The sequence below is a fragment of the Ptychodera flava genome, chromosome 1 (genome assembly GCF_041260155.1).
Source record: "Ptychodera flava strain L36383 chromosome 1, AS_Pfla_20210202, whole genome shotgun sequence".
NCBI lineage: Eukaryota > Metazoa > Hemichordata > Enteropneusta > Ptychoderidae > Ptychodera > Ptychodera flava.
In genome coordinates this window covers 18,719,972-18,734,621 of record NC_091928.1, presented here as the reverse complement: position 1 = coordinate 18,734,621, position 14,650 = coordinate 18,719,972, and the positions used below count along the sequence as shown (strand labels likewise).

General features: G+C 39.3%; 1 protein-coding gene across 3 annotated transcripts in view; it reads left to right on the top strand.

Annotated features, from left to right (window-relative positions):
* LOC139132024 (nucleolar and coiled-body phosphoprotein 1-like) overlaps positions 1 to 14,650 on the top strand; it is a 60,762-nt gene that overhangs the window by 6,225 nt on the left and 39,887 nt on the right. Inside the window, exon 1 of one of the 3 annotated variants that reach the window (XM_070698412.1) lies at positions 9,848 to 9,980. The exons of the other annotated variants lie outside the window; for them this stretch is intronic. Within the exon in view, the coding sequence (XP_070554513.1) occupies positions 9,873 to 9,980 (108 nt within the window). The 5' untranslated portion in view covers positions 9,848 to 9,872. Of the gene's footprint in view, positions 1 to 9,847; positions 9,981 to 14,650 lie in introns of those variants that run through there. 3 annotated transcript variants of the gene reach the window in all.

The following is a 14,650-nucleotide window of genomic DNA, read 5'->3' as shown; positions in this document are numbered from 1 at the left end:
TGACTGTTAAAGTTCGTGTCCATTGTGAACGTATAGTTCATAGATTCCCTGATTGCTTTCAGGTGTCTGAAAAATTGGAGATATTGCTTAAAAAGGTGGAAAGATTGAAGAATCAGCCGGTGTGGCAAGTGTTGATGACGCCTTACAAAAAGGTTATGGAAATGGCGCATTGTGCAGCTGTGGTATCCAGACCTCAGCTTATCAACGCTCTAAGAGTCCTGGTTGACAGAGCCACGATGGTTGGCCACCCCAAGTTACAGAGATATCGAGCTGTGTTATCACAATTCGAGGCAAATGATTTTGGTGTTGACGCAGGCCGCCTAATTATCTTACTCCTCGGGAATAAGAGCAAGTTCTAAAGAACTCTAGTGTTCCACGAGTTACATGCCTTATTCGTTGGGCGGTTCGGCATCCGGACGCCGTTCCAAAAAGAATTACAAATGCTTTCAACGCGGAAAGTTTGGACACTTTGCAAGGGATTGTAGAGATGCGAAGAATGTGAATGATAAATGAGTAAATTCAATTTGTGATATGTACAACTTGAGCACTAGTTGTGCGTCAGTTATGGATATTAAATTATGTACAAGGTAGTTCTCCACGTGTGCGTCACTTTCTCTGTTGGGTTTCCCTACCTCCCAACAGGGAGGCCCAAAATGGGCTCTTTGCTTTGCAACCTGCCATTTGCAGGTCCTGTCTGGGGTGTCCCCTTTTACGCGAACTACTTTACCAACATTATCTGATTTGTATTGAAGTCCATCCTCTCCCACTTCAGTATATGCCACCTGTATTGGAATTTGATTATGAAGCAAATTGGAATTCGTCCCAGCGTTTGAGTTACGGGGACGACACTAAGGGGCGCCCCCAGACAACTAGACATGGTTGATGCATCTTTGGTTTGCAGTAGGGGAGACGTTTCCCACACCGGATAACCTTTCATTTTAAATCCAAATGACTTCCTTTGCTGGCGGAGTTCACAAGCATACAGAGTATGGACTGAATCGACTGAATACGTAACAGACAACTCTGATATCATTGAATAACGGTGTTAGCATAAGAAAGTATTTTACCAATTTCAACGGTGACTGTAAGGGAAGAAAATATGATCATGACTTTCCTCCTGTTAGAATATTTGCTAACAATCCAGTATGTCAGCAATTTGGTAATTTCATAACTTGAACGACTTTCTGAAAGGTTGCATTCGGGGGCTATATCTGTTTGGGGGAAGGTTGGGTGTGACCCCCCGCCTCATATTGTCATGCCTATTTATGTGGAGCGAAGCAAGCCTAGGATGTGTATCGATATGAGATATTTAAATCTGTGGAATACCCCATACTATTTAAATTGGATTCTCTAGTAGAAGTTTCTAGGTATTTAGAAAGTAACGATTTCCATTTTAAATGCGATAATAAAAGTGGTTATGGCCACGTACTTGTCATGACGACCGTACTTTTGCAGGTTTCCAATGGGCTGGGGTATGGTATGTAAATAAGGAGTGGACCATTTGATATCCTGGGGGTCTGGAAGATTTTTGGGGGGGCATTATTTTTTTGCACATGTTCCACTGGATGTATTTTTTTCCCTTTGTGAATCCTGGCAATTTTTTTGCATTCTTCCTACAAGCAAATTTTTTTGATATATATATCTTATTATATATCTGATATATGAAAGTATAGCAGCTGAAGGCATGCTGAAAATTATTGTTTGATATTTTAAAGAAATGCTTCCGAAGGGCGCGCCGAAAAAATTAAACATACAGATATCTCAGATATAAGTATGTCTGTGTCGACATATATTAAAGGTCTGGTGAAATGCCCATGTTGCAAAATCACAGAAATACAGTTGATGGTCTATAAAACAGTTACATTCATTTCTTTTTTCGTTTAGCGCGCGTGATTATGAAATATGGCAAAAGAAAAATGCAATGTGGGCGTGTCCCCCGAGCCTCTCCAGTCGACTTTTTTCGGCTTTCCGAAGTTTGCCCGACGCCGTATCTCATAACGGGAACTAAAGTATTTCACACCTCCGTAAGCTCCCTACGGGGGGTAACTTCTAGGGTTTCCGCTTACATGATCAGGATAGTGTCCTCATTCACTATGGGAGAACGTTGTTCTTTTGGTGGCTGTGACAGCGGCAAGAACATGAACGGCTCAACTGTAAATTATTTTAAGTTCCCGTCAAGTGTTGAGTGTTTGAACCATAGGATGTGCTTGTCTCTGCTGGTTCGTACGATCGGCCACGGTCCCTCGCTGAGCCTGCCTCGCTACTCGCTACACAGAAGGTTGGGACAGCAATGCAAATCAACAGCATGAACACCAACACTGAACGTTGTGACTGCCATAAAATGCACTTGTCTACAACACGGAACGTCGAGACCGCAATGCAAATCGACAGTAACTTAGAACGTAAATGGGACCGTGATTAAAATGCACTACAAGTACAACCACAACACGGAAGGTTGAGACCACGATGCAAATTAGCTGCATGAACAGCAACACTGAATGTTGAGACTACCATTAAAACGAACAACAACACGGAACGTAGAGATCGCGATACCAATCATGGAGGTAGAGTCCTCCTTGATACAAATCGACAGCAACATGGAACGCGTCGTTGGGACGGCAATTAAATTGAAGAACAACGGGGAATACCGGACCACGAGGACCGCGATGCAAATCGACATGGAATGTTGAAGACCGTGATGAAAATCCACAACACAGAATAAATCAACTGCAACACCGAACCTTGTTGCCTCGATTAAAATGCGTATGTCTGCTATGTATAGCAAAAGTTTCAATTCTCGCGAGCGAGCGTTCCTATGCCATGTATGCCCGCTGTACACTAGACAAAATGACGTCCAATTTATGTCGAGGGCTCGATTGCGTGTGTCTTAGTTTCAATTCTCGCGAGAGCCATTTATGCATGCTGTACACTAGACTAAATGATGTCAAATCTCTCGCGAGACTTGGCACGATTGCAAATACGTACGACGGAAAGAACGCAATAATACGGAAGTAGACACAGTTTTTGCGAATCGCCGAGAGAGAAGCGCAGATTAAACAAAAGACTAAAAAACCCACGTTTTTTCTTTATTTTACCATATTTTTTAAACAAAATTCAGTTTCGCCGCTGTGGCGAATTAGGATCGATTTTTTTTGGCCACTTCGGATTTCGATTCGCATTGGCGAACGTGGCAAATGGGCAGCGCGAACAGTGTTTTGTTAGCGGATACCGGGCAGAGATAAGGCGGCGTTGGACCGCTATTCGATGTAAATGAACACACCAGTGACGTCACAGACGGCCAACCATTATCCCCGCTATGGGCGTGACCTGAGTGTCGCAAAATGACCCCATGAAAGCCGCGCATAGAAATATCAAAAAAATTAACACTTGCGCGTACTTTTAGGTTGCAATTCTGTTGCGAGTGTAATAGTATTGACCCCCTGGAAGATATTCAGTCACACGAACGGGACCATTTCACCAGACCTTTAAAGTTCTGCACAAGGACGGGCCCGGGGCTCTAAAAATTTGTTTTGTTATAATTAAAGTTACGTGCCCGAAGGGTGCGCGAAAATGCAACTGAATATGAAATTTGTGGCTGGCACAATACATTTTATGCAAGTATGAGCCTTGTCGAAATTCAAAAAGACACTTACCCTCCTATTCGGTATTTCAAAAACATGGTACCCCCTTGTCACCAAAGTAAAAAACAAGGTGACCCCCCGATGAATCTAAGACTCGGTTCACCAAATCGACTGCGAATATGTAGGACAGACTGGTCACATGTCATGTACGTGTCCAAGACGGCTGAGGGCGGGACAGTTAAGAACATGGTGTCGAGATTGTCCGCGTATTTTCAGGCAATTAAATCTGACACCGGAAACATAATAAATACAACTAAAGCACTGATGATGCAGTGGTACATTAAAAAGATATCTGAGAAGCAGGTAAAGGCGCATCTTACAGTTAGACAAGCAAATTAAATTTTATTCTTGCCTAAGTTAGGGAGCCTTCAGTAATTACAGGGGGTGGGCCGGGAATGGGGGGGGGGTCACTTTTTAGAAAACAGTTCAAGGGGGAGGGTCACTTTTTATAAACCTATCTTGGGGGAGGGTCACTTTTGACAGAAGCTGATATTATGGCCAAAACTTTGATTGTCCGTGTGATATATCCTGAATAGGAAATCACCAACAAAATACGCACACACTTATAGACCGCCATGCATAGTGAATTGACATTTTGGTGAAATTCCAAAATCAAATTTCTTGCACAACCATGGACTTGTAACCACTCTAGTCTAATCAAGAACAATAATCTAAATAATCAAGCATACATAAATGCACAGATTTATCTAATTTTGTACTGAAAAAAAATTATTCATAGTTTCATCATAGACCCCAATGCATAGTGAATCGACATTTTGGTGAAATTCCAAAATCAAATTTCTTGCACAACAATGGACTTGTAACTACTCTAATATAATCAAGAACAATGTGAATAATCAAGCATACATAAATGCACAGATTTATCTAATTTTGTACTGAAAAAAATTATTCATAGTTTCATCTTAGACCCCAATGCATAGTGAATCGACATTTCAGTGAAATTCCAAAATCATATTTCTTACACAACCATAAACTTGTAACCACTCTAGTCTAATCAAGAAAAATAATATCAATATCAAGAGTACACAAATGCAAAGATTTATCTATTTTTGTATTGGAAAAACTATTCATAATTTCATCATAGACACCATGGATAGTGAACCAACTTTTTAGTTGAAATTCAGAAATCAATTTAATGTACACAAATGTTCATTTTACTTCCCTATTCAAGCAAAGTACATTTAAATACATTATCAAATATATTTAATACAGATATAACATGTTTTGTGGGGGTAAATTGTCAATAATATGCCTGATAGACTCCACGTATTATGATTTGATATTTTTGGATGAAGCACTTAATCAGCTACATCTTGCCTTCTTATAGTTGCACAAAATATGGTGACCCTCCCTAAAATGTATGAAATACCATATCTCTTCAAAAATTCTTGCGTGATAAATTGCGACCGTCCCTCTAAAAAACATCAGCCCTCCCCTCTGTAATTTGACCCTAACATAACAATTGAACCAATTGATATGTAAATTAGCTGATACTGTTTTAGTTATTCCTGGGGAGAATACCGCAGTGGTTTGGGGAGGGTCAAGTTTTAGAAAGTCGGAGGGTCACATTTTAGACAGTAGGATAGGGGGAGGGTCACATTTTACGGTACAGATGTTCGCGAAATTCCCCGGCTCACCCCCTGTAATTAGTGAAAGCTCCCTTATGTACGGTATTAGATCTTATCATGGATCTAATTATTGCCTCTCCATCAGCGATTCATGCATATCTATACTCTCAAAATATGCTACAACCCGAAAATGCTATAAAACAAAGTAATATACAGTACATTAATAACTAAGATTACACAATTTGAACACTTCAAAACTTGGCGAGGGCCGAGTCAGCCAGGCAAGCGGGGTGTAAAGGTGGGGGCAGTTGATGGCCTGGAGCTAAGTCAGGCAACTGCTCAAAATTGGATCCATCCTGCGAGGCCGAAAGTGTGGGAAATAGCAGAATTCCCGAGGAATGGGGGTTCAGGATGGAATCCAATGCCCTTACCTGAGAGAAGAGGAAAGATAGAATGGTGGAGAAAGGGGTGGAGGTGGGATTGACGGCAGTCTTCAGCGAACAGTGACCAGATATGAACTGTAAATGCTCACGTGTTTCAGTATATATTGAAGTTATGTGTAAATTTGAACCTTTGCCACATGTTTGCAACTTCATTGAAATTATTATGATCAACATAATGAACAATAATCACCGCCGATTAGGTCATGAAGTATACAAATATATAATTAGCTGAAATAAAAATATTAAAGTTATTTGACTGCTCTTATCGTATCACCACTTTATCTAGAAAGTGTAATTACCGTTGGCCTAGTCCTTCAAGTCATATACGCCGAGCTGTGAAAGCTCATTAGATATGCAAATTATAAATTAGCTGACATGAAAATGTGAAATGACTTTCGATACTGTTTTGACCTAGTACCTGGTATAATCATCAATGTACATAGCATGTTTTGCCAACTTTGATCAAGTAATCCCGGTATATATACCTAATAAGCTAAGTTAATTAAATATGTAAATTAGGAAGTGGCTTTGGTAAAAATGCTTAGTGATTGTCAGTAATGTTGTATCATGGTATCTGCAATATGTGTAGCAAATTTTGTCAACATTGGTCAAGTCAATTCAGACATATATCTCTAATTAGGAAAGTTCATTAAATATGCAAATTTTGACATTCGTGTTATTTGTGTGTCATTTAAAAATCATACTATTAGCAGTAATGTACAATTGATTGAACCTAACACGACTCTGATGCTGTTAAGTGTTTGAATGATATCCATGACAAATATGTTGTCGTTCCTGCTGATAAAGCTGCCAATAACATTGTATTTGTCTGTAAGAAGTATTATTTTGAATGTCTTATAGACGAACTTGGTGTAACTAAGACCTCCACCAACTCCACTTACAGACAATCAATGTTCAACAAATCTGAAATTTGGCAAACCATAAGACTTATAGTCATTCATGGATAATTTTAATATTACAACAAAGGATGACCATAATAAGTTGCCTAGTTATACTGGATACCAAAGCTCCACAAAACACCTCACAAAGCTAGGTTTATCGCAGGATCTTCAAAACGTTCAACAACAGAGTTATCGAAGATACTGACTTCTGTTCTTTGTACTGTTAAACGAGGACTTCAAGCATACTGTGATGTTGTCTTTTCTCGGAGTGGTATAAATCAAATGTGGATATTAAATATTCGAAGGAACTCTTGGAAAATTTTGAAATCAAGATCTGTTTCAAAAATAACATCTATTAAAACTTTCGATTTTTCCACATTGTATACCACAATACCACATGATAAATTGAAAGAACGCTTGAAAAACATCATGAACCAAGCATTTTTCTACAAAAACGGTTCATGTAGTATTAGGGTATAATTCTACATATTTTGTTAAAAATATTACTAACGCTAAAGTGTTTTATAATGAGAAAGACATTTTCAGTATGCTTGATTCCTCATTGACAACACATTTGTTGAATTTGGAGGACACATTTTCCAACAGTGTACAGGAATTCCTATGGGCACTAACTGTGCTCCCTTACTTGCCGACTTATTTCTGTTCTCATACGAGGCAGAATTTATCCAGAACCTTATCAAGCAGAAACAGGTCTCTGTAGCTCGTACTTTCAACCTTACATTTAGATACATAGACGATGTTATTTCATTGAATAACTCTGAATTCAGTAAATATCTCGCTATGATTTATACTCCAGAATTGGAGATTAAAGAACTACAGAAACGGCCTCTTCTGCTTCATATCTGGACATTTTACTTGAATTTGACTCTAATGGTCACCTTTCTACTAGGCTATATGACAAGAGAGATGATTTCAACTTTAGTATAATCAATTTTCCACACCTCATCAGTAATATTCCACTCTCACCTGCTTATGGGGTATACATTTCCCAGCTTATTCGATATGCAAGAGCATGCAGTTCATATGGTGATTTTGTAGAGAGACATGGCCATCTCTCTTACAAACTGTTAAATCAAGGTTACACCAGAACAAGACTTGTCTCTACTTTTTTGGTAGGTATCGCAAGCTGGTAGATAAATACAATATCTCTCTTCGACAAATGATCACTGATGGCATCGGTGACATGGGGCCTTAGTTAGTGACCACTACCTATCTGACTTACAGATTGATATATGGCGGGTGCCACATGTGGGGCAGGATGCGCTTACTATTTTCGAAACACCTGACATCACTTCTTGGTCTTTTGGCCAGAGGTCCATATATCTTTCTTTCATGGATTTGACTTTGTTTGTGTACCGTCTATTTACTGTCTGTTCTGTGCTGTTTTGTGTCTATGTTTACAACTATTGTCTTACAAATTTTGACCTGGTGTTATTGGATTATGGATTGGTATGATTGCGATTATTTTTTTTGAACCTTTGCCACATGTTGGCAACTTCATTGGAAGTATTATGAACAACATAATGAACAATAATCACCGCCGATTAATTCTAAAAGGTCATGAAGTATACAAATATGTAATTAGCTGAAATAAAAATATTAAAGTTCTTTGACTGCTGTCATTGTATCACCATTTTATATAGCAAGTGTATTACCGTTGGCCAAGTCCTTCAAGCCATATATGCCGAGCTGTGAAAGCTCATTAGATATGCAAATTATAAATTAGCTGACATGAAAATGTGAAATGACTTTCGATATTGTTTTAACCAGGCATAATCATCAATGTACATAGCATGTTTTGCCAACTTTGATCAAGTAAATCCCAGTATATATCCCTAATAAGCAAAGTTCATTAAATATGTAAATTAGAATTGACTTAAGTAAAAATGCTTAATGATCGTCAATAATGTTGTATCATGGTATCTGCAATATATGTAGCAAGTTTTGTCAACTTTGGTCAGGTCAATTCAGATATATATCTCTAATTAGGAAAGTTCATTAAATATGCAAATTAGGAATTCGCTGAAGAGAAAATGCTTAATGACTTTCAATAATATTGTATTATAGTGTCTTTAATGTACATAGCAAGTTTCATCAATTTTGATCAAGTCAATTCAGATAAATATCCCTAATTATGAAAATTCATTTAATATGCAAATTCGGAATTGGCTGAAGTAAAATGTCTTTTGACTTTCAATAATGTTATATCACAGTATCTTTGATGTATATAGCAAGTTTTCAACAACTACAATCAAGTTAATTCAGATATATATCCCTAATTGGGAAAGTTCATTAAATATGCAAATTCGGAATTGGCTGAAGTAAAAATGCTTAAAGACTTTCAAAAATGTTGTATCATAGTAGCTCCAAATACATTTAGCAAGTTTCATCAACGTCGGTCCAGTCAATTCAAATATATATCCCTAATTAGCAAAGTTCATTAAATGTGCAAATTAGGAATTGGCTAAAGTTAAAACGCTTAATGACTTTCAATAATGTTAAATAATAGTATCTTTAATATACATACCAAGTTTGGTCAATTTTGATCAAGTCAAATCAGACATATATCCCTAATTAGGAAAGTTCATTAAATATGCAAATTAGCAACTATCTTTCATGTAACCCCTTAATGGTTCCCACTGCTGATATATCTTGGTGTGATCAACATTTGTAGCAAATCTCATCAAATTGTGTATAGTCGTTTTTAATGTATATCCGTTTTTTCTAAAATCATTAATTATGCAAATGAGCAAAAAGTATGCAAGCCACACCCACCAAAAACTAATCACTTCTTGCCATTTGCTAACTGAATATATGTACCAGATTTGATTCTGATCTGATCAGCCGTTTTTGAGATATCGGACCAACAGACAGACAGACAGACAGACAGACAGACAGACAGACACACAGACAGACAGACAGACAGACAGACAGACATTGCTGCGACATATGCTCACGTGTGTAAACACGTGAGCAAAAAATTGGCAGACAAATATACTTGGATGGCAGGATTTAGGGCTTGACTCACCATCTAACATTCCAAAGAAATTTAGAATAACCTCGAGGGATTAGCAGTACACTTCTCAGAGTATGTTTATGCTTATGTTTCAAGGCTGGTATCGTTTTTGAAGGCCACCCACTGATTGCCTCTGCATTTGATTTATTATCATAGCTCAGTGAGCGAGATATGCGAGTTAAGGCGAACTGTGTAACAAGATGGCAAAGCAGCGGGAAGTCATGCAATCCTTCGCCTACGGTATCGCCTTCTCTTTTGGAATGATAATCATTATATTGGGAACACTGACGGCTATCGTTGGCGCCTTTTTCTTCATATACAAATGTTGGGGATACGAAGCTGCCACGCCTCTGTGGACGGGTACCATTGTAAGTATATGAACAAAAATTTTGTTTTTCTTTGTTCAAAGTCAGCGGAGTGGTGGAACCAGAAATTAAAGGTAAACGTACCAATGAATTTGAAGAGAGTCATGTTCGGTTCGATCAATGGTACAATACTGCTAATAGTATGATTTTTTTAATGATACACAAATAACACGATAAATAAAAGTTTCGATTTTCGAAAAATTAATACCATGAAAACTTTTCTTTTTGCGAGAGCATCAAAATGAGCCCCAACAAGTGGTAGGTCAGAAGGAAATAGATAAAATTTGAAGGCCCGAATTTCTGTCCCCGAGGTGCGTTACGTTCTACCTTAGATCTCATAATGTGATAGACGCCAAACGAGTATCCGCTGTCTGATTACACGCGTTTCGTACAGCTTCAAAATATTCATAATGTTGAAAAGTGCGCAAAAATGGAATATGCGTTTATAACATTTTCGCTGAAAAAGTTTTAATTTTGAAATATTAAAGCTGTTTCTTTTGGCTATTTTTTCAAAACTTTTGTTTTGTGGTTTCCCTACAGTTTCTGCATGAATCCCTAAAATGTAGCTTAATACCAAGTATTTAGCATATCAACACAACGTACATGAGTATAATTTCCATTGTTATTGTTGAAAATTGTATTCAAGTCTGGACTAGAATTCATTTGTAAACAATAAGCAATGATCACTACACACATACAAGCTGTGTTGCCAAAAGAATACTCGAAATTTCAGCATGACAAAAGGAATTAGGTCAGACACGGTATTGATATAAAGAAGCAATATACTGAAAAACTTGCCACAAGTTACAGCTTATGTCCCACAAATTGACACTTACTTTTGGAGCAGCAATGAAAAAAGCCTGAAGCTGCTATTTTCTAACATTTTACGACCTTTGACTCGTCATGTTTAGAAAGCTTACCAATGTTTGTGTTGATACACCAACTCGATTTATTTTCACTTACAGTTTATCCTCACGGTGTCTTGGCCTGCTGTATGCGTGGATGTAAGGAGAGCAAAGCGCGGTAAGTATACTACAAGTCTTACTTCCAGTGTGTAAATCTCATGTGTGTGTGTGTGTGTGTGTGTGTGTGGTGTGTGTGTGTGTGTGTGTTTTGGAGGTCAGAGTATAGGCCTTTGGGTCTACCAATTCATTGCCTGTCAGTTGCATTTTCAGAAAGTAAACTAAACAAAATAGGATGATTAAATTTGTCTCGGAAGTTAGCGCCTTAAGGTTACTACTATTAAGCAATGTGTAATCATATATATATATCACTTTCCCCCTGGAAGTCCAGTTGGGCTACCATTTGCTGAAGTTCAAGTGGCAGCCCAGTGACAAGGCTGGTAATCCATGCATATTTAGTTTAGGGATATTGTTTCTCATTAACTAGACAAAAAAAACAAATTTTCAAGATTCTGCCCATGAAGTCACGGAGTTTTCTAGTCATTTGATGTGAATACTTACACACCGAGTACCAAAAGGAAACTGGTATAAGCCCCACCCAAAAAAAATGGTTCTGGTCCTTGACATTCAGCAACTTGAAAGTGATGCGGCGACGCGGTCTTTTTTCTTTTTTTTTTCTTAACAATCCTGGTTTGGCACTATTGATGCAACAGTTATTGTCTTTTATAACTGGCTGCATAAAACATTGTTTTCTGTTTAGCATTTTTGGACATGCAAACAGGGATATCAAGGATAGCTGTACTGATCAGTATGTAACCCAATAAAAATGCCATGATGTGCAGGTTCTGAATTGACGCATGCGGTGACCAGAAGCGATCTGTTTTAACCTAATGGACAGCAGTGATACTAAAAAGTTTGGTGATCTATTGACAACTTGTTTCATCTTCAGAGTTGTATGAAATTTTGATAGTTGTCATGACAACGACCACGACCTTCTCAGCAGGTCGAGACGACTGTAGCAGTGCTAAAAATAGGCCATGCGGTTTTCCAAGTATTGACTGAATTTTATGTCCAGCCAGTTCTACCTGGAACGTTTGCCGGCGACGCTTGCGTGCACGCACCGATCTGTCGGCATCTAATTTTACGAAAAGGTGATGCGAGGAATTCAGACACGGAAACATGGGACTGGTGATTCCAAAGCATTAGAATGGGGCTGTCGTCAATCGTGACGTCATAGCTCCAGACGTATGGCTCACGAAGACGTCGTACCTGCATGGCCATAACCCGAAAGCTATACCAAAGTAAGCTTAAGGGTTCTCGCTAAAGTTCGCTGCCACATAGGCAAAGTGCGAATAAATGTCCGATGTGGCGAAAAAAAAATGCCGGGAAAAAAGCTACGCCTTCACCACGCGGAAAGCGTGTACATTGTGACCGAATGCTGTGTTTGGGTCGTTGACCCCAAGACAACGACTTCACCAGTATTTAGGTCAGTCTGCTGTTTCACGGCACAAACAATAATATGGAGTGCACATGGGGTCATACTGATAGTCATCAGCGCTATCACGGGCGGATACGCGGTCGCCGGTCGCCTCGGAAATATTTCCACTGCGATAATTTACGAGCACATGCGCGTATGTAATTATCACCGGGCAGGTATGGCGTGTAATCCATGCCAAAATTAACACCTTACATTTTGAGCCAACCTACATGCAACTCTCACGAAGGTACATGCAACTCTCACGAAACTGCATGCGATTCACAAAGCTACACGCAACTCTCGCGAACGTGCATGCAACTCACGAGGCTACATGCAACTCATGAAGCTACATGCAACTCACGAACTTGCATTTTGAGCCAACCTACATGCAACTCTCACGAAGCTGCATGCGACTCACCAAGCTACATGCAACTCTCACGAACGTGCATGCAACTCACCAAGCTACATGCAACTCTAACGAACGTGCATGCAACTCACGAACTTGCATGCAACTCACGAAGCTACATGCAACTCGCGAACTAGCTGCAATAATTGTAGCCCTTGGTTGGTGGGGATTGGGCTTCTGTCGTGCGGCTGGCGCCTTGCCCCAACCAGGCTACAATTTCTCCCAATACCTGCTCGTGTAAAAGCTGCAGTGCGGATCTACACTGCATGGTCCAGGCACACACGGGGCCGCATTATCAGAGAATCTCCCCTTACCGTGTGCAAATTTCACCATAATCCTGCTCCCAGATAATGTTAGAGCCCTTATAACTCCTATCGATGGTCAACTTTACTCCTTGCGGCTGAAAAATGACAGTTTAATGACTCAGGCGCGAAGTCAATTCGAACCTGACCGCCGTCGTTGAACTCTGTACCCAGCCGACTTGTACCATTACATTTTAGGGGTGGCCGACAGGTGTGAGGGAGCTGAATGAGCATGCTTACGGGTAGCCCTTCACTGCCTCCGGAGCCAAAGCCGGACACTCTTGCCATACTCGTAGGACTAGTTTATGGGATTGAAAGGGGTGGGTAATTTTCATGACAATATATAACTCTTGGTGAATAAAGAGAGATACTTTTGCCGAAGTTCAACTACGCATTTTAATTAGTTCATAAATCCTGTGCTCTATCTTCCCAACTTTCTCAAATAAGTTACGTACTAGTTCAATAAATCCTACTCGGGAACGGGTCATTTGAAGCAGTTAGAACTTTGTGTCCATGTACATTGTTCAGAGGCATGTGCCTAAGTTAAACTCCATATAACTAGTTCAACTTTCACAACTATTAAAGTTCAACCATCCACCTCCATGGTACAACTACATTACAAGATGCCGCTGTTGTTCAATGTGGAAAGAGTGGTTCCAAGCAAAATCTGTTCGACTAAAAAGGTCACAATGTGTGAAGTGGGGTGCCAAACAGCGTGCGAAATTAACGCTGGTCCGCTGGTCCGAGACCAACAGAATCCCCGACGGACCAGCAGTTTTTCCAGACCACTGGTCCTTCGGACCAGTGCAAAATTCACATTATAATTTTGAAAATCAAATTTGTTTGGCTATGTATCCAACTATGAGTCGGTCCGATTCCCGCTTGCATGAGTGTTTTTCCTAGTTTTTCCTAGAACAGAGAACGACAGCCGCGACAGCTAAAACTTTTTAAAATAACGCACGCAATTGGCCGATTTGACGGGCAGGCTATTATTTTGACTTATCACAATTCTTGATACTAACAAAGTTTGTTAGAAAGGTCATAGGTCTTGCAAGTCTGCTGTCACACTCGCGCGACTTGACTACGCTGTTTCGGATCACCCTTCCAATATGTGGAGTGTTTTTGAAGGGTGTGAGCCCCCCCCCCCCCCAAAAAAAAAAAATACAAAACAAACGACAAGGAGAAGCAACAGGCACGAAGGAAATATGAGGCCAAAGAAAAAAATTGTGCTGTTCCGATAACCCGACCTACCCTATTTTTTGCCTGCTGACCCCACACTTTTAGAGCTACGTAAACACACGTAAGTGAAAAAGAAAGAAAAAAAAACCCGTAAAATCAAGTGTTCATAATACTTGGCATTTGATTTTTACTTGAACAAGGATGTCTTTTATGTTTATTCCTTTTATATGTATAATAATTTTTTTTGGAAATGTTTTGGCCAGTGTTTGACCGCCCTGAACCCCTGAAAAATACATATTTGAATATAAAAAATATTTAATTGGAAAAAAAATCCCTGCAGACCAACCGACCTTATTTTTGAAAACCATGTTATCGGAACAGCACAATTTATTTATTTATTTATTTTT